Source organism: Vanacampus margaritifer, chromosome 5 (assembly GCF_051991255.1).
Source record: "Vanacampus margaritifer isolate UIUO_Vmar chromosome 5, RoL_Vmar_1.0, whole genome shotgun sequence".
Classification (NCBI taxonomy): domain Eukaryota; kingdom Metazoa; phylum Chordata; class Actinopteri; order Syngnathiformes; family Syngnathidae; genus Vanacampus; species Vanacampus margaritifer.
Window position 1 is genome coordinate 26,834,055 of NC_135436.1, and position 20,753 is coordinate 26,854,807.

A 20,753-nucleotide genomic window follows, 5' to 3' on the forward strand; every position below is an offset into this window, starting at 1 on the left:
GGGAGGGAGGGAGGGAGGGAGGGAGGATGCTGCCAGCGGAAAATGGCTGCTGCAACCTCCAGCCTGTCCTGATCGGCCGAGACGACGTCGAGGAGGCCCCGGCGAGAGGAGGCCGACTGCGGGGAGGCGAGCGAGCGGATGCGGGGACGATGTGAGCCCCATCGGCGTGTGTTTGCTGCGAGGAGGCTGAGCACAGCGAGAGCAGAGCCCGCGGTGGGCTCCGGCGAGCGGGCAACGGCGAGCCATGGAGGGCGAGTAAGTCCGCCGGAATGAATAGCGATGTGGGATTTTTAAAAATATATTGTTATCATTTTGAGTAAAAAAGAAAAGAAAAAACAAGCAAACGCGCATCCATGTGTGCTGGTGCATTCTTCGTATTATTTGGTGTTCCGAAAGCCGCCTACATGTCCATTAACACGTCATCTATACATGAATGAAAAAGGACATGCATGCAGCGCTATAGCAGCCAAAAATAAATATTAGGCGTGCTATGTGAACAACTACGGCTTGACATGATGGAGATGAAGGATAGAAGGATGGAGGTAAAAAGAAAAAAAGAGCAAAAATATGGCGAGTTTGTCTTTCCAGGAGGGGAAAATGAGAAGGAGGGAGGGAGGGAGAGAGCGTCGCGCCATTCAAGGCGAGAGGCGTCGTGATTTTTTTTTTATCAACGTGTCTCGGCCTTTCATTATGATTTTTTAAAGCCAAACTTTATGAATGAAATGTGATTTCCCCCCCTCCCCTTCCTTCCCTTATCCCACTCCCGCCACCGCACCTCCTCATCATCATCTCTCCTCTCCCCCCCTCATCGCTAAAAAAAAAAAGGGGAAAAAACAGCAGCAGCATCCTCGCCTTGCTTTTCGCTCCATTCATAAAAAACAACAACATATATGTCTTCTTAATGGCTTGCAGTAGCAGGGGCGGGATGGAAGAGAGGAGGGAGAAAGGAAGGGAGGAGGGAAGGGAGTGGGGAGCGTCGTCTGATGGAATTATCGCGATGTTTGCTGACGCAAAAATAAAATAAAAATAACGTGCGCGCGCACACGACGTTCATTGATGTGTAGCCGGGGAAACGCTCATTCTTCCCTCTTGTATTTTTCCCATTTTCTCACCTTGCACTTGAATGTCGCACATGCGCGCGCATGCGCGGGCTGTGTTCAGAAGCGTTCATTCATACTCTCTGATAGACAGTTTTATACAGTGCACTGGGTAGTCCATTTTGAAAGGTTTTATATGAACGATTTTGACAAATAATCTAGTTTTCAATTTTTTTTCAGCCCTCAACTCAATCGCGATTGAAATGAATGGAAATGCCATTAATAGTTTATTCCAGCCTATCCTCCCAAAACATCAAATGTGTTTAAAATAAGAAAAAAAAATATCTCTATAATATTAAATAATTAAATCTGAAGAATGTGCGTAATTAAGCTACCTACCACTTGACTTCAAATTCAAAACTGCATTAAAGAAAAATGGCAAACTATGACACTATATAGTGGACATGTAGGTAATGATTTTGATTACAGCTAACAAATATTTTGGTATTTGGGTAGCCTACTGAAAACTCAATCAAATATTACAGTATTTGGATGAAACATTTTTGCTTGGTTAAATAACCATTATAAATACAATATAATCAACATTTTCTTTTTTAAATTTAAAGTTTGCCTTGCAGCAAACAGTAGCTGAGATTTTGGGGTATGGGACGCAATAATGTCAGGCCAAACCAGGTGATAGCGCTTTTGTCAGCTAAAACAAAACATTTGAGTAAGCCTGGTTTGTCCAAAACGGGTCATCAGGAACTGCAACGGTTTCAGCCTGTTAGCATGGAAGTGTGGAGAGTCATTTCCCAATATTAAATTGCCATTGTAAAGTAATCCGGCAGCTATTGCTAGCCTATACCGGGCACTCGCTGCTAGCCACTAGCTGCTAACGTCAACATTATAAAATGAAAAAAAAAAAAAAGAAGTCAAGTCAGAAAGACGAGTCGTCAAGCCACCACATACAGCGAGGGCCAACTTCAAAACAAAAGCCTACCCAGGCATTGATGTTCCTGTTTTGTATGTTTAGCTTTTATTTTGAAGTTGGATTTTGCAGCATGTTACCTTAATGCGTTGTCGTTGGGGCTTGGCTTGGCTTAACTTCCTGACGGTGCACACCAAATAAACTGTTAGCCGAGACAGAAGAAAACAATCATCGTATTCATTTTTTTTTTTAACTGAAATGATCAAACTATTCGAGGATTGGTTTCACTGCATGGTCTCGTTTCTCACGTCGTCTCTTCCCGCCTCTGCCAGCGTGCGTGTTCGCGCCGTGGTGATGACACGTGACGACTCCAGCGGCGGCTGGGTGCCCCTTGGCGGGGGCGGCCTCAGTCACGTGGTCATATGCAAGGGGCGAAGCCACAAGCGGAGGGAGTACGTCATCCGCGGGGAGAGGCTGCGGGACCGAGCGGTGAGCACAATATGACGATGATTTATTTATTTGGGTGTGGTTATGATCCTTTGGCAAAAAGTTGAATGGAGGCAAAGTGGAATCTTCTTGGTTGTTGAAGGTTGCTTTACGCCTTGAATCCATAAGTTATCTTCAGTTCTGCGTGTTGTTACAAACGTGTTGTTACAGCTTGTGTGTGTGTGTGTGTGTGTGTTTAGCCGGTGCTGGAGTGTGCTGTGCAAAGAGGCCTGGTATACAACAAGGTGAATCCCATCTTTCATCACTGGCGGGTGGACGAGCGCAAGTTCGGGCTGACCTTCCAGAGTCCTGCAGACGCCATCTCTTTCGAGAAGGGTCTGCAGGCCGTCATCGACAATCTGGACCAAGGTGGGCGTGCATCTGTCAGAGTTCTAGTCTCCAAGTTTTAGCCTGGGGGAACCAGTCTAAACATCTTTCCTCTGATGGCATTTCAGGCTCGGACTCGCCTTCGTCATCCACGCCAGAGGAAGCAGACACCGAGGATGACGGGCAAGCTGTGAGTATCCAAGTGGTTTTGGGTTCCAGTTCCAAACACCAGTCTGTTTATGTCCTTTAAGTTCCTGGTTTACTTGAATGGTACTTGTACTGTGTTCCTAAAATGGTAGAATACTTATAATAAACAGCTCAGTGGCCTAGTGGTACAGTGTCCTCTCTGAGACTGGGAGGTCGTGGGTTCAATTCCCGGCCGGGTCATACCAAAGACTATAAAAATGGGACCCATTGCCCCTCTGCTTGACACTCAGCAATAAGGGTTGGAATTGGGAGGTTAGATCACCATATGATTCCCGAGCGCGGCTGCTGCTGCTGCTCACCGCTCCCTCAGGGGATGGGTCAGATGCGGAGAACGAATTTCACCCCCACTTAGTTGGGTGTGACAATCAGTGGAATTTACCTTACTTGAAGGTAGGTATGGAGAGAACCCCATGAAATAGGGGTATGCCTAGTGTTCATTTTAGACTACGGGCATGTTCCCCAAACTACCAAAAGTCAAGGATACACAAGTTGGACCATGTTGACTGTACCACCCCAAAGGTTCAATGAAAGAGTCACGTCAAATTCAAACGTGGTACCCTAGTGTACTACAAGCTAACTGTTTGCACCTGTTCCCAGTCCAAAAAAGGAGAGCTCCATTACAAAAAGTGTGTAAAAGTAAAACATTCGAAGGTTTGGACCCTATAAACTAGGAGTGGACCCAGAGTCCATTGTTAGGTACGATCATTGTTGATGTAACCTAGAGGAGGGATCTCCCAGGCTGCAAAAGTTAAGGGTGCAAAAGTACACCCTGTGGTGGTAACAAATCAAGGACAGGTTTGGATCCTGTTTAACAGCAGTTTACCGAATCAATTTTAAGGTATGATCTATTCTAATGTACCCTAGTGGACTCCAACTAAATGTTTTGTACCTGTTCCCACTTTAGAAGAGTACGGGTATCCTCCCAAATGGTGCAAAAGGATAACCCTCAAGAGGTAGCAAACCAGGGACAGGATTGGCTCCAAGTTATGTACCTTTTCCAGGTCTAAAAGGGTACAGGTATGTTCTGTAAGAGCCAGGGGAAATAGTAGAACTTTAAAGGCGCCAACCCCAGGGACAAAAGACAGTAGGCCTCTAACTTCACCAGATACCACATAGGTCAAAGTATTGGACTCTAAGGTAACAGTTTGCACCTAGTTCTGGTTTAGAAAGACACAGGCAGGCTCCCAAACTGTAAAAGTCAAGGGTGTAAAAGCAGAACCTTTGAAGTGAACAAATCCTGTACAGGATTGGACCCCAACCTGATGAAAAGGGGCATACTGAGTCAATTTCATGTTAATTTCTAATTGTGGTCTCAAAGTTTGTAGCTTTTCGAGGTCTATAAAGGTACTGGTATTTTCCCAAGCTGTCTTGAGTCAAGTCAATAGAACTAGAAACTTTGAGGGCACCACCCCAGGGACAAGACACCTTAGACTTGGTACAGCTAAACTAATGTATTTTGTAAGTCTACAAGGTTTGTTTGTGCCTGTCCCAGGTCCAAAAGGGTGGAGTTGTTCCCAATAGTTGAAGGTAGCCACCATGACAATGGGGTGTTCATTTTAAAGGTCTACAGGTAGTTTATGCTACTGTACTGGATTTCCGCTGTTTGGACCTTTTTCAGGACCAAAAAAGGTACAGGTATGCTCCCAAACTGTTAATATTAAGAGAGTAGAACCTTTTGAGGGTATCACCCAAGGGTTTAGACCCCACTGCAGCCCTGATATAACTACACCAATGTACCACGTAGGTCTAAGTACTGGACTCTAAGGTAACGGTTTGTACTTTTTACACATACGAAAAAGGTACAAGTATATTGCCGAACTGTAGATGTCAAGGGTACAAAAGGAACAACCAAAGGACACGATATTGGAACCCTACAACAAAATAGAGGTGCAGCTTGTCTATTTTAAATATCCCTTAATATAGACTCCAAGGCAGCTGTTTGTAACTGATATACTTATCTCCAAAATGTACATGGGTAAAACATTTTGAGGTACTACCCCCAGGGCCTGGCTATAGGACCCCCCCCCCCCTCCAGATTTTGAAGAGTGTTGAATCACAGGATGATGTGCGACCTCTGCCAGTCCCATACAGGCAGCGAGTCGTCGTCCAACAGCAGGAAGGAGATGCTCCCGAAGCCCATCACCATTGTGACCAGCGAGTCGTCCTCTACGTGCTTCGTGCGGACCGAGGAGTTTGCTTTCACATCCGGCGGAACCACACAGACACCTGCCCAGGTAGTACAGAGCTTTGAGTGTTCGGTTCTACCAAGTGGTCCGGTTCAGTTCAGTTCTGTTCGAAAAGGCTGAATCCTAATTTGGTCAGGATGCAATAATGGGGTAATACTGTATTTAACAGTATTTGGTTACGCTGAATCCTGTTAAAGAGGTCATGAAAATGGGGCGAAGTTAAGTTTATTTGTTAGGAGGATTAGGAGAGGGTCCTTGGAATTTCCTGGACCCAAACGGTTTGGAAACCTTGGTCTAAGAAGCCATTGGTGCTGAAAAAAGGGTGTAAAAATCAGTACAGTCAGGGCTGATCTGCTTTGCAAAGTTGGTAGCTGATGGGTATGGAGAGGATTCCCTTTTAGGGTTAGTGGGGAAATTCTACACCTGAAAGTGCTGCGTTTATTGCGATCATACAGGAAGTGAAATGAAGATGAAAGTGACCTCTACTCAAGTGAAATTTGATCCCAATTGAATCGTGATATAAAACCCGACAGCAGCGGGCTGTTCTCTTCCTGACTCTGTAACTCTACACCATCTCTGCAGATCCACGCCAGGCCGGGACACCAGCCCTTGCAAATGACCACCGCCTCGAATCCCCCATCGCCGCCGCCGCCCCCGCCTTCAGACCCACCGTCCCCTCCCATTGGCCCGCCAGCCTCATCGCCTCTGTCCCCACTCTCGCCCACCATTTCCCTGCTGGAGGAAGGGGACCTACGCAGCGTGGATCCCTGCAAGGACCTGTGGGGGTCCAGAGGATATGAGGACTACCGACGAGCGGGGGCCACCAGGACTATGGTTGGGGGACTGACCGGAGGCGTGGTTGTAGGTAGCGGGGGGACCCAGCAGGACAAGTCCGAGCTGTGCGTGGTCCGTTTTGAGAAGGAGACGTCCGGGATAGGCACGAGTGGCTGCGACGTCACAGTGAGTCTGGACAGCAAAGCGGCCCAACGTCTGTCCTCGTCCTCACCCATGTCCATCCCCAACGCTGTGTCCGGCGTGTCCTCAGGGGCCGGCTCCCCCCAGGAGACCGGCAAAGGCTCCCCCTCGCCTTGCTGCATACACACCTCCCTGGCCCCTCCCCGTTCACGGACCCGTAAGAGGGGCGGCAGCGGGGCCTGCGGGGACCCGGGCGCCATCTCCCCCGATGACGAGAGCCCGTGCCCGCAGCCGTCGTCCTCGTGCTCGTCCCGCTGCGTGTACTGCCGCTCTGTGTTCAGCGCCTCGGAGAACGGCCGGGGCCGCTGCAGGGACGCCCCGGACCCGGCCCTGCACTGCCTGCGCCAGTGGACCTGCGTGTGGTGCGCCGAGAGCCTGCTCTACCACTGCATGTCGGACTCCGAGGGCGAGTTCTGGGAGCCGTGCTCGTGCGACGACTCCATGGGGGGCCACCCGCACCCCCTGTGTTGCGCCCGCTGGCTGGCTCTTGTGGCCCTGTCGCTCTTCGTGCCCTGCATGTGCTGCTACCTGCCTTTGCGCGCCTGCCTGCGCTGCGGCGAGCGGTGTGGCTGCTGCGGGGGAAAGCACAAGGCGGTCCGATGAGACCAGGTTCGGGGCGGGAAGCGATGGGAGGGGTCCCTTCGACGTGAACCTCCGAAGCCCCCCACAGCCTTCCACTGCATTCCGCTCTTTCTCTTTTCAACCCGGGGGGCCTTCTTGGACTGGGGGGTGCATCGCACTCAGACCACCTTTCACGGAGCCTTTCATTGTGGATCTACGCCGACTTCCAGTTGGCGACCCGAGACTTAGCGCAAGGACAAGGGTGGGTAACGTGTACGCTGTTTTGAAATGTCCGTTTTGAGGGGAAAAAAGTAAAAACATTTTTTTTACAGACACTCCCCAATTTATGAACAAGTGACTGTTCGTATCATTGTTATTTTGCTTTAAAAAAAAATTTCACTGTATGAGCTCCTGTTAAAAGCATTACGTCAATATAGTTTCGGTAACCTTTACTGTGCCAAGGCACGTATTTTATACTACAAAAATCTCACAGCAGGGCACCAAATAAAAATGTCACAAAAAGTAAAAAGACTGAAAAAATGATGGTCTCAATTTACCCAAGGTTTATAAGATGGTGGCAGAGCACAATAAAAAAAGAAGAAGAAACTCTTACATTCACTTCAACATTGTTCCTTGGCATCAAGTTGCCACAATTTGATCTCTCATGGCAGGAAGTCAGGAAGGTTATAAAAACGACGCCAAAAAACGGCGACCATGAATAGAGTAAAAGCTGTGAAGAAGAAGACTGTGACAAAACATTCTTATTTGGATTCCTTGGTAGATAATTGTGAACTTTATTCTCTTTGTCATCAAATGCTTCGTTAGTCAGGTAGAAGGCATCGGTCTGAAGAAATTCTCCAAGGACGCTTGTACCATTTTTGTCTTCTCATCATAAACAGACTGGGTCACACAATAGGAGACCCCATTCTCGCCTCGCCTCAGTGCTGCCCGGCACAGGTTGTGGTAAAACGTGGTACTACACTGAAGGTGCGCAACTCAAAATTCAGACTTCCAGAAGAATTAAAAAAAAAAAGTTTTTATAACTAACATGGAATTGTTCAAATATCCCAAATGTTCTTAAGTCGGGGAGTGTCTGTAATTGGTATCTTTTATTAAATGTGACAATGACCCCCCCCCCCCCCCCCCCAATGGCACACACAAATTAACAGGAGGTCCTCGAGGGGTTTGGTGTTAGCTCGTGTAGCACCGACAGACGTTGTTGCCCTTTACCTCCGAATTTACCTCACGGCGGGAAAAAAAAAAAAAAAAAACGAGAGAGTGAGCCTGGGACAAAATGTCAACAAATGCATGAGGACAATTATTAGTAAGGGGAAATTTGCAATGACAACCACTCGGACGCGTATTAAAACACCTTCACATCCTCTCATCATCTCGCCGTCACCCCGCCCCAAAGAAACCCTACTAACCTAATCCGAGGACGTGTCAATGCCTCCACCCAAAAGATGAAGAAAAAAAAAAGTGCAATGAACAATATATTTAAAGAGTATTTTTGTACGTCACGTTAGGAAAGTGTGGTAACCGACTACTGTCATGTGTTATTGTGACCAATAGGAAGAGGCCGCGACATTAGCTACGCCAACAGAATCCAAACAGATCAGATAAAGCAGTGCTTCCCAAGCTGGATTGGGCCAAGGCACATGGCAAAAATCTCATGGCACACCATGAAATAAAAAAAGGCACAAAAAAAACGGTGCAAAAGGTATCCGGCGTAGCACCGTTATTTAGAAAAAGAAGTGTGGATAATGCGCCCCAATATGATTTGAAAGACAAAATAGCGTCCAAGTAATACTTTTGTCTAAATGAAACTATTTAGCTCACTTTAACATAGATTCTTAGCGCCACGATGGCGCCAAAGTACTACTTTTATTGCTCTAGCCTTAATTAAGAGTTTTTCAGTGAACAAAGTAAGATTGTTTCCCCCTAAAAGAAGAATTTGCAAATCGTTACTCTCGCCTCAGTTTACTCACAAACGTATCAACCTAGTGCGAGATTTATACTTGAACACAAAGCTATTATTGTAGTTTATGAATCGTAAATAGATAAAGATGCACTAATTGTAGAATAATATACACATTTTTGGACCAATTAAGTGAAATTGGCACAAATGGTCAGGAATTGCTGCTATAACCAGCGACGAGAACCACGATAATAATATATAATATTTGTATTTGGCATTGAATTTGATTCTCAAGGCGTACCTAATAAAGCGGCCCGCTGAGCAGCAAATGGCGGTTTCCCGCGAGCTTTGAGAGAGACATAGAAGCTGCTACTCGAAAGTCCCGCTCATACTCATGTTTGGTTTTTTTTCCTCTACTGCCACAGTTCCACTTTACTGGCACTGGTTATATTCACTTGACAAATAAGATTTTTTTTTTGGACATATTAAACGGTCAACAATTCAGAATGTTCACATCTGATCAAAGTCAAAGTTCCACTCTCAGCCACGACTCCAAAAATTGAGTTCCTTTCCCCCTGCAGCTGTGGGACAAAGTTGAAAACAGAACGGAACCTTTTTTTCAGCTCACATATAAAAGTGCATGTAAATAAATTGGAATATTATCACCATAAAGTTCATTCATTTCAGTAGTTCAAATTTCAAAGTGAAAATCGTAATCAGATTCATTAATAAACATAAGAAAATCTGTTTTCTACCTAATTTCTGCATTAAATATGATTTGAAATATACCTGCTATGTAATATTTATAGTTTTTTAGATTATTCTAAAACTAATTAATCTGACTACAACTTTGTGTGTAGTGAAGCGTATATAATATATTGTATACATTTCACTTTTTGACGATTCGATTTGAACTACTGTAAAAAAAATTATAATTATATTTTCCACTATATTGTCATGCACTTGTGTTTGTGGGACTGAAAAGTGGCCTCGAATTTCCCGGAATAAAATGCCAGCAGTACCAAACTACTTTTCGTACTAAGATTCGGCATTCGATCTGGCGAAACAAAATACGTCTTATTCTTGAAAAAAATACTTTATTCTCATAACATTACATTTTCTTTTGTTCTAAAAAATACGAATTTGTTATCATATGACATTACAATTTTGGGTGGAAACAGGCAATTTTTAACTCTTTGACTGCCAAAAACGTTAAATAATGTTTAGTAAAAATCCTATGGAGGAGTGCCAAAGACGTTAAAATACGTTTTTTTAAAACAGGTGAAACTAATCATTTTCTATTGTTGATTACTGAAAAACAGAATAAGGTAGAAACAAACTTTTTTTTTCTGATGAAAGATGAGAGTCCAATCTTTCATTTGGTAGTATGTGTGTTTCCATAGTCCAAACACATAATTTTCTGTGGACCTTGAAAGATCAGTCAAAATGCTTAAAATCGACTGGCACCCACGGCATCCCTTTTCTGAAAACGTCTGGCAGTCAAAGAGTTATAAGGTGATAGTTATGTAAAAAAGATGGAAGGATAAGTGAGGAGGTCTGGGAAAAAATGTTTTCCCTTGACCAAAAAAGTTTGAGAATTGCGTGAAAATCAGTCAAATTGACATAAAAATGACGTCACGCAAATAAAAACCACTGTGCATTCTTTACAATCTTATTTCATGTCTTATCTTGAAAATGAAAAGTGCGCTATGAGGTCTCTCTCGACCAAAATGTAACGGCCACATTTCGGAATGAGTGGAAACACGCCATGAGAGTTGATGGAGTGAAATAACTCACCGAAAATCACAAATAAGTTTGCTCCAGAAGACAAAACTGCCATTCCCCCCCCCCCCCCCCCGCCCGACACGCGCACACGCACACACGTCCACTGGCTGACTTGAAGACGCAGATGGACCAAAGCCGTAAAAAGAAGCCATCGTGCACACACGCGCGCACACACACACACACACACACACACACGTTTGTTACTTCCGCTTGACACGCGTAGATGGCGTTCCCGTCCACACACTCTCGCTGCCCCCCCCCCCCCCCGCCCGTTCTTACATCTTAATAAATGTGCCTTTTGATTTGAGTAATCAATACCTTATGATTTACCTGAGTAACTTCTCTATTCAGTACTGTTGACCTTATTTCATTTTCTGCCAATGTGCATATTTCCAAATGTATTTATTATTATTATTATGAGTTTCAAAGTAATTAATGAGATATGATCTGTTTTATTATTTATTTATCACAATATTTATTGAGATTTTTTTTTTCTTCTCTCCCTCGAGGCAGATTTTTATCTTCCGTGCTGTCTTACTTCTGACTTTGTGCCAATGTGCTGCTTTGAGGTGTTACATATCGTGGGTTTGTATCATTATTAAACCCTCACTCTATATTTTAAACGCTCCTTCTCTGGCTTGACGTTCATTTCTTCACCTCAGTGAAACCATCATCATCATTTTTTTTTTTTTCCCAGTGAAGCAAGAAGTCAAATGAGTTACTTAGCAGAGTACATGTGCTGCCTTTTGTGCTTGAGGATCTCCGTGGACGTGAGCGTCAGATCTTTGTCGCAAACGTCGCAGTGGTAGACTCGGCACAAAGTGGACGAGGACGAGCTTGGCTTCACGACATCCGCCCCTAACGAAAAAAAAAAAAAAAAAAAAAACACCATACAAAATTATATTGAAGTACACAACACTAAAAGGAGATTTAAAAAAAAAGAAAAAAGAGGATGATGTTGGTAACTAAATCTCACGTAATGGATAGTAACACATGTTAAAAATGTGCGAACGTGTTCGTTTTGAGTTGAAATCAAGAAGCGGTTCAATGGAGTCCCGCCCACCTTCGTCCTCCTCCTGTTGTTCTCCTGCCGGCCTGCAGGTGGTCTCGTGCTGCATTCGCTCCAGAGGCGTCAGCGGACTGTAGAGCTCACAGTTGGGACAGTTCCAGAAAGTTCGCAGGCAATCGCTGTACAGGTCCCGGGAATCCTGACCAACACATTTAAAACATGTATGTAAGTAACATTTCCTCCCCCTCAAAAAAAAAATACTTTACCGTCATAAGAGCATAAAATAAAGGTTCATTTCTGTTAATTAACACAAGACAGCGTGTGTAATTTACGGTCAGACAGTTGTAGGTGAAGAAATTGGTGACGCGCAGTCCTCCCTTGATAGGGTCCGGTTTGGCCTCGGCGCCCGGAAACAGTGGCGTGAGACCGGCGCCAAGGGAAAGTTCCGACTCGGCCTGGGGTCCCACGTACAGGTTCTGAGTGTGGAGGGCGGAGAGACGCTGCAGGGTGTAGCAGGTCTGAAGATGACAACAGGAAGAATTGCTACCAAAATAACGAAAAGGCGAATTTTTCGGAGACGATCGTACCTCGGTGTACAGCAGGAAGCGGACCAGGCGCTCGCTTAGCTTCTGCATGGGCTTCCGGGACACCTCGGCGGCGGGACTCTGCCCCAGCTGGGCCTGCAGGAGGCGCTCCCACTCGGCCCGGAGGAGGAGCGCCGTGGACAGCGCTTTGAGGGCTTCGTCGGGCACCCTCAGCTGCAGCTCCAACCAACCGTCCACCACCAGACGGGAGCAGTCGGCGTTGCTGTCCAGGGAGTTGGCCACCAGCAGCAAAGCCTGGTGATGGAATTTGGACATGATTGGCAAGCGAAATGAAGTCTATTCCACAACCGTTGATGTATGTGCTTAAGTAGAAATTTGTCAAAATATGGAACTTTCCCCCCCAAAATATCTTTAAAGTAGCCTTTTGTATTTGGCCATTTATGTCTTCTAATTAGTAGATTCACACCTCAGCTGTTCACAATGGGTAGTCCTGCAAGCCTCTGGCCAATAGTTTTTAGACTGGATTCGGGTTTGAATTTCCTTTTTTTTATTTATTTATTTTATTTTTATTATTATTTTTTTATTTTTTAGGAGAGCTCAGTATTGTTCATTCGATTTGACATCATCATTGCTCTCCTTTTTTTAAAAACAAAACAAAACAAATAAATTAAAAAAATTTAATAAATGTTTTTTTTTAAATATATATACACACACACATATATATATATATATATATATATATATATATATATATATATATATATATATATATATATATAATTTTTTTTTTTTGTATGTGGGTGAGTACGTGTATGTGCGTGTGCGTGCGTGCGTGCGTGCGAGCGTGTGTGTATTCATCAGTTCACCTAAAGCCCATTAAAAAAAATCCCATACTAATAATATAATATAATAATAAATTGCCAAATGCAGAAACATCAATGTAAGTTATCACGATGTAGTGAATTTCCTGTCTGCAGATGTGACGTCATGCGCGCGGTGTGAATGTGAAGAAGGGGATGTGCAGTTTCATTTTTCGCCAGCAGGTGGCAGTAGCGATTGAAAATGGAATATTCTACGTTCAGTAGCTTTAATAACACAAAATAAATCTATCCATCCATTTTCTTAACCGCTTGTCCGCACAAGGGTTGGAATGTGGGAGGAAACCGAAGTACCCAGAAAAAAACCCACGCAAGTAAGCCCGGACTCGATCTCACGTCCTCTGCACTGGGAGGCGGACGTGCTAACCAGTCAGCCACCGTGCCGCCGCAAAATAAATACATACATTTTTTTCACAATAATATAAATATCAATACATTTAACTAGTAACACAAACTAAACAAATGAATGAATACATTAAAAATAAAGTGAATAACAATAGATTTAATTAATACAAAATGCAGCAATGTTGGATCTCATGTTCAGTCAAACATCATGGAATAAAAATGGGCTTGCCTAACATTTAGCGGAAGGTCGTTTCATGTCGATATTTGAAAATGAATTTTTAAAAATTACTGAAAAGAAAAATACATAAAAATTTAAATGAATTTTAAAAAAATTACTGAAAACTATATAAAATACAAAGAATGAAAAAACGGGTAAACCTTTTAAAATATGACCTAAAATATTACCCTTTCACTTCACACAAATTAGTTCTTGTAAACATTACGGCTTATTTTCAACTTTCTTGTAAGATTACTTTTTATTCTGACAAAATACATTTTTGTTTTTGTAACAATTATGATTTTTTTTTGTTTCTTGGGAAACATTACTTTATTCTACAGACATTACAATTTCTATTTGCTATTGCAAAATAAACTATTTTTTCTTGAAAATAGACAACTTTTTAATTCATGGTCATTATGTTTAATTGTTTGGGTTGCATGGTGGGGTCTTTGAAAAGAAAAAAAAATAAATCCCTGGGCCAAAGAAGTTTGAGAACGCCGTCTTATGTTACCGAATTACAACAAGAAAGCGACAATTACTGCAACATCGATAAGGACAATTAAATCCTTCATTGTTCTTGTGCAGGTAATTTGTGTGAAAATGAGAACTAACCTGCAGTGCAGGAACGCGCACACAGTTGGACAAATACGGCCTGTTGGTCTCCAGCAAGGTGACGAAGGCCAGCAGCTGATGTTTGCTGCTGTCGCGTCCTTTTTTTATGGATCACACAAACGGACAACGTTAAGTTTTTGACCTCCATCATTATCCTTTGCTTTTATAATTATAACAGGAAATGAAACTGAATGGGACACAGTGTTGTATTATGAAAGTAGGGCTAAATAAAAAATAAAAAATAAAAAATCTAATTGCGATCTTTCCATGTATTTTTTTTAAACAAAACAAGCAACCTGTGAGATTGTTTGGGAATCGTACCCGTATCCCGGACGTCATCCCGCACATGTAGCACCTCGGGGTCGCTAGCAAATACGCTGGTGGGATGGATTACGATTCCCTGCTTATTCTTCGTGTGGAACACCTGAGGGTACGAGTCAAACAGCAACGTTAAAAACAGCTCATAAACAAGATGGCGGCGGGTGCGATGGTAGGTCCGGACCTGCTCGGTGTCCTTGCGGGTGCCGTTGTGCTCGTCGGGCAGAGCCAGCTGCGGGTAAAGGCCCCGGCAGAGAAGAAGCTTGAGGAGAGCTTGCTGGCGGGACGACAAATCTTGGCTGGCGTTGGCGGCGTCCTGCAGCTCCGACACGTTGTGGCGCAGCTTGAATTTCACTTCCTGTTGGAGGAACCGCCAACAAATGTCGTTTGGATTTGACACTCTGACATCTCTTTTGTTATATGCACGTCTACCAAGCATGAATGAGGACAAGCACTATAGAAAATGGATGAATGAGTTACCTGGATGTCCACATTAGCCGCGTCCTTGTCCTTCTTCTTCCTGCTCCTTCCTCGTCTTGCTTCCTCCGTGTCGGATCCGGATGAGAACTCCCCGTCCTGGCCCTCTTCCATTTTGAGGACTTTTCGTTTGGTGCCCTCCTGCTGCTCGTGTTCTCTCTTCATCTGATGAAGCTTCCTCCTCTCCGTCAAATGCTGGCGCCGCTGCTGCCGGTCGCCGCGATTGTCGTCGTCGGCTTTGGCCTCCAGCAGGCCGTGGCTCCTCAGCAGTTCCTGTTTGCCAGAAGGAGCCGAAACGTGAAGTTAAAGCGTAGATACAGTGAAAAAATATGTTCTCCCCTTGCCTGAATTGTGATATTTTGCTTATTTATCATTATGGCTGGGTATCGATTCTAATTTCCTGAATCGATTTCAGTTCGATTCGATTTCGACTCCACAAACATCAAATTCCAAATTAAATTTTGCGGAAGCAGTAACTGGTTAAATTATTTAGTTTATTAATGAAAGTAATGGGTTATAATCACTTAAGCGTTAACCAAACATTGACATCAGCAACAAATAAGATTAATAATAATAATAATTTTAATTCAATAATTGTAACTATAAATTAAAACGATTCTGAATTGTCTTAAAGTATAATAAGTCAGGTATTTCATAAATGTAGGAAAATAATTTTAAATTCATGTGAACAGTAAATTTCAAGAAAACAGTAAGATACTAAAAAAATTGAATGGAAAATATTGAATTTATGGGAAAAAGAGATATTAAAATAATCGATTCATGGTTTTATAAATTGATATCAGGCTAAAAAAAAGGCAAATCTATTCAATATCGATTATTCAAATTTTTTTTTTAAACCCAGCCCTATTTATCACACTTAAATGTTTCAGATTATCAAGCCAATTTTAATAAGAGCGCAAAAAGAATATTACGACTTGGCACACATTTGCACCCCCCCCCCAAAAAAAACACATCTTGAAGACATCTAGAGAAATATTTTCTGTGGACTAATGAGAAAAAAGTTGAAGTTTTTGGAAGGTGTGTGACCTAATAGATCTGTTGTAAAAATTAAACAACATTGGATAAAAACAATGTCACGCTAACAGGCAAATATGGTTGCTTTGTTCCTTCATGACATGGACGAATACCAGAATGCTCCAAAACCCTCCAATATGATTGAGTTAAAATAATTATGTGATGAAGAGTGGATAAAAATAAACCCCCCACAGTGATGTGAAAGACTTCTCAGCATCAAATGCTTGATTTAACGTATCGCTACCAAAGGTGGCGCACTTACCAGGTTCCGGTTATTACTGCTTTATATGGGGGCAAAGACATTTTGCATTAACTTGGGTTGTCTTTGTAGGATATTAAGATTGGCTTGATGACACAAAAAATAAAATAAAATCATAAATCAGCGGGCAAATCTATTTTCACGTCACTGTAGTTCACGACGCGCTTACCTTGAACTGTCTGCGCAGGTTGACCATCTCGTATAGACGCTGCTCCTCCAGACCTCGCCGACGACACCACTTCCTGGAACCGCCGCCTCTCTCGCCCTTCACCTGTGGACGTCCAAAACAAAAGACAGAAGCACAGAACGATTCATTAGACATGCCCGCTGCACTAACCCACTTCATTAGGTACACTTGAACATTTCCTGTTTTGCCTGCTGACCTGCACCCAAGCGTTGAAAGTGTTGAGCAGCGTGAAAGGATCGCCCTGGTTGCAATGTAGAGGCTGGCGGGCGGTGGCGCAGTCAGGGTTGTGCTGCGAGCTTCGCAGGAACGGCGACTGCACGCTGAGCGCGGCGGCTACCGTCAGCACCGGCTCCACCAGGTTGAACAAGGAGCCCAGCACCAGCATCTTGCCTGGGGGAAACACACACACACACACATAAACACATGCAAAATTGGGCGGAAAGGCTCCCTTCGGTATTATTAGGGGATTTACGGGTTTACGAGACGTCGCTACCGATTACGACGTCAACAGGAAGCTGGGCCAGCACGCTGCCGATGGTGGTCAGCTCGCACCGGTGGTCCAGCGCCCCTTGCTCCTTGAGGTAGGTGATGGCGGTCTGGATGCTGGCGGCCGGCGGAGGATCGATGAAGACAAATGAAAGCGGATCTCCGAGTCCCATGCTCTTCATCTGCAGGGGAAACAAACAGAGTCAGGCAGACGGTGAATAAACAGGAAGTAGATACACAACCATTCGCAGCCCTGCCGTAATGGATGCCCAACCTATCATCCACCTTGGAAATGTTTACTATTTTGCATTCATAGTATTAAATATACAGTAAACACTCCTGCGACTCAAGTTTCAAGGTCACGGTCCTTATTTCACTAATTTTTTTTGTCCAGTTTATATTTATGTAAGTCAAATTTGTTCTGCCACCTGTTTATTTTGGGTGTAATTCCTCTGTCGACCACTGGATGGCGACATCCAATTTAGTTTGACACTAAATTTTAAAGAAGAAGAATGAAAACAGGAAGCGAGCATATTTCAAGATCAGTATTTTTTTCTAAAGATGATTAAAAGTTAAACCCTCCTTAATCCTGCTTTTTATGCCTACAGAACACAACGGCCGTAGTTTCATTTTATAATGTACATCTTGGGCATGAATATTGATGTATATTGTGAGATGATAGATATCGGTACATTAGGCTATATTTGTCTCATGCATTGCTCCTGCTTTTAATATATTATATGTTTTTAAATGTGCTGGCCATATTCTAAAAATGGTCATAGATAACTTAAAAATACAAATGTACCGCAAATGCTATTTAAAAAATGCCCGTATGATTTGATAATTTTAGAGAGTCGGTATGTTGCCCACCTGCAGAACCAGCGAGTCCAGCGCCACCCGGTGGATTTCAGGCACTGGGTAGGAGGCGAAGGCATCGTAATCGGACTCAGCGTAGAGGCGATAGCACACGCCGGGACCCGTGCGACCGGCGCGGCCCTTCCTCTGCTCCGAGCTGGCTCGGCTGATCCAGAACTCCTGAAGACGCTGCATCTTGGCCTTGGGGTCGAAACTCATCTCCTTCACCTTGCCTACGCAAAATCAGCACCAATAAGATTTTTTTTAATAGGTTGAAATGTATTCAGTAATTTCATTTATGAGAAATTAACTGTGCACAGTTTTAAACGGCAGAAGATTTTACATAATAATAATAATCATAATAAATTAATACATGAATGTATTGTACGTAATTGACAGATTAAACAGACAGATGTTAAAGTACATTTCAGAGTCAGCACATTTATACTTTTACTTAAGCACAGGACTTGAATCAGTACCAGGGACTTCTTTGACTTAATTGTGAGTACCGGTACTTTCCATTTCTACCTACCAGAGTCGACGACAAAGCGCACGCCATCTATGGTGACTGAGGTCTCTGCAATGTTGGTGGAGATGATACACTTCCTCACACCAGGGGGCGCTATGTCAAACACCTACGAGTTACAACAATTACATAAGGACAAAAAGCATTCTTAAATATAGTTGTGAAGAAAAACATTCAGTCATAATATAATTAAAGAAAATGTAGATAATTAAATTGTATATTTGGCCACCAGAGGGCAACGTGACACATATGGTACATAATATGTACAAAAATAAGACTATTAAAAATCTGCATAATAGTTCATATCCATTATAAATCAACTGAAAAATACTTTTTTTTTTAAACCCCAAAACGGTGTGTTTACCTTGTCCTGCTGGGCCAGCGAGAGCGTGCTGTGCAGCGGCAACACGATCCAGCGGCGCGTGTGCGTGGCGTACACCTGACACGCCTCCTGGATGGCGCCGATCTCGGCCACGCCGCTGAGGAAGACCAGCAGGTCGCCGCGCTCCTCCGGCGGGTAGCGCTGGTCGATGCCCTGCAGGATGCGCAGGTACGGCCGCGGCTCCAGCTTCTCGGTGCGGGACGACGCCTGCTCTTCGGGGGGGATGGGCTGATAGATCACCTGGATGGCGGATGCACGGTTAGAAAAATGTCTGTCTGACTTGTGCATGTCGGCTTACCTGTATGGGGAAGAGCCTGCCCGGCACCTGCAGCACGGGAGCGCCACCGAAGTAGTCGGAGAAGAGCTTGATGTTGATGGTGGCCGACATGAGGATGAGCCGCAGGTCGTCGGGCCGATCGGCCAGCAGCGAGCGCAGCACGCCCAGCAGGAAGTCGCCGTGCAGGTGGCGCTCGTGTACCTCGTCCACAATCAGCACTTGATACTGCTCCAGTATCTTGTCCTGCTGGATCTGCCTCAGCAGGAGACCCTCGGTCAGGAAGATGAGCTTGGTGGCGGTGGTGCGAGTGGTCTCGAAGCGGATCTGGTAGCCTACCTGTCGAAACATGGCAGCAGGTTGACAGATAGAGTATCGCCAAAATGAAATAGTACCAGTTTGTAGTTGTCTTTTGTTGTGATGGAAAATCAATGAAAAAATAAGAGAGCCGATCAACTTATAAAACATGCCTAATTAGAATTAAACTGCACTAATAAAAAAAAAAAGCACCAGAGGGTGCTAGAACTGCTTTTAATATTGTGACATGACAACAACGATATTGTGGCAGTTTTAATATCGCAATATTGCCGTTATTGTTACATCCCTAGCCAGCTAGCTAGGCAGAGATAGCTAAAATAACCTATCAAGCCATTTACCCTCTTTTCTCAATCACTATGCTTTAGTCAAATAACATACAAGCGGAGTTTGGTCTACAGGATTTTTTATTTTATGTTTAAATCCAAACAGTGTGTGTTACTTAAAAGTGTAAAATCACAAACCTTTGAGCCATACTGGTTGAGACTCTCAAAGCTGACCCTCTTAGCCAGGGAAATGCAGGCGATACGTCGGGGCTGGGTGCAGGCTATCTGTGAGAACCCGGACGAGAGGAGATACTGGGGCACCTGAGTGGACTTGCCACAGCCGGTGTCCCCCGCCACCACGACCACCGGGTGACGCTTGACCAGGTCCACGATGCGCTCTCGGTACTGGAAGATGGGCAGGTTCTTCTGGTCGCGCTGCAGCTTGGCCAGCTTGCCGAAACTCTGCCGCTGGCTGAAGTCCAGATAATGCAGCAAGGACAGACGAAAGTCCGAGATCACTTGAGAGTTCGGCCCAGAAGAGTCACGTCTACTGTGGTTGGGGTGGGATCGCCCAAGACGCTCCTCGATGTCTCTGGTTACCAGAGACACATTGATGCGGTACCGGGCGTCGTACTCCTTAGGAAGGTCCAAAGACCCAGTTTGCCCCCCGTCTCTGCCCTCGTCAAGGCTTGGACCGGGTCCGCACATGTCCTTCTTTAGCTTAAACCTCTGGAAGCGGTCGAAAAAGGACCAGAAGTCTTTATGTTCCTGGCTACCGGCTTGGATGTAGTCGTTCTGACGGAAGAAGATCTCGTCCAGCTGGGCTCGGCAGTGGGGACTGTCCCAGTCCCAACAGCGATTGCGGGACCTTCCATCTACATCCATGGTCCCTTCCTTCCCCCCAGTGCACCTTGGCTCTCGGTAGGTTAATTTGTGTTTATTTCCTAAATTCCCATTTTGTTATCGTGGCTTTTTTTCTTGTAGCACTTCAACTACAGGAGACACAACCCTTGTGTATTAACATACTTGGCCAATAAGAACGATTCTTACTCTGAATTAATCTGCCAGACCGACACGAAACAAAGTCGCTACGCTTTACCGCCGACATAAACATAAGAAACTACACGCAAAAAAAACACGTTCCTCTACATTGCTATCACATTTGACGGAAGTAAATGTGTCCGCTAGGTCATGTGAACATCTAAATAAAATATATTTTAACAGCAACCGCGAAAACATCAGATACTTGCAGCAAATAAAGTCGAACTGGTTTTGAATTTTTACGGAACAAAATCACGATAGGACCAACTTCCGGTCCGTTCATAGAATAGTCCGGCACGGAAAAGCGTCATAA

General features: G+C 44.3%; 2 protein-coding genes across 2 annotated transcripts; one reads left to right on the forward strand and one right to left on the reverse strand.

Moving 5' to 3' along the window:
• The first annotated feature begins 3 nt into the window (after positions 1 to 3).
• spred3 (sprouty related EVH1 domain containing 3) lies at positions 4 to 11,033 on the forward strand. Its single transcript, XM_077565514.1, has 6 exons — positions 4 to 255; positions 2,298 to 2,454; positions 2,652 to 2,820; positions 2,907 to 2,968; positions 5,067 to 5,219; positions 5,754 to 11,033. Exons 1-6 carry the CDS (start codon positions 245 to 247, stop codon positions 6,747 to 6,749), a joined length of 1,548 nt encoding a protein of 515 aa, XP_077421640.1. The 5' UTR covers positions 4 to 244; the 3' UTR covers positions 6,750 to 11,033.
• Positions 10,692 to 20,703, reverse strand: dhx34 (DEAH (Asp-Glu-Ala-His) box polypeptide 34). The gene is made up of 16 exons (XM_077565511.1): positions 19,598 to 20,703; positions 18,843 to 19,157; positions 18,527 to 18,784; positions 18,169 to 18,271; positions 17,652 to 17,869; positions 16,789 to 16,963; positions 16,492 to 16,685; positions 16,278 to 16,379; positions 14,818 to 15,087; positions 14,522 to 14,695; positions 14,341 to 14,443; positions 14,020 to 14,117; positions 12,007 to 12,258; positions 11,752 to 11,937; positions 11,474 to 11,618; positions 10,692 to 11,268 (listed from the first exon to the last, which is right to left on the reverse strand). Exons 1-16 carry the CDS (start codon positions 20,282 to 20,284, stop codon positions 11,129 to 11,131), a joined length of 3,420 nt encoding a protein of 1,139 aa, XP_077421637.1. The 5' UTR covers positions 20,285 to 20,703; the 3' UTR covers positions 10,692 to 11,128.
• Between the last annotated feature and the right edge of the window lie 50 nt (positions 20,704 to 20,753).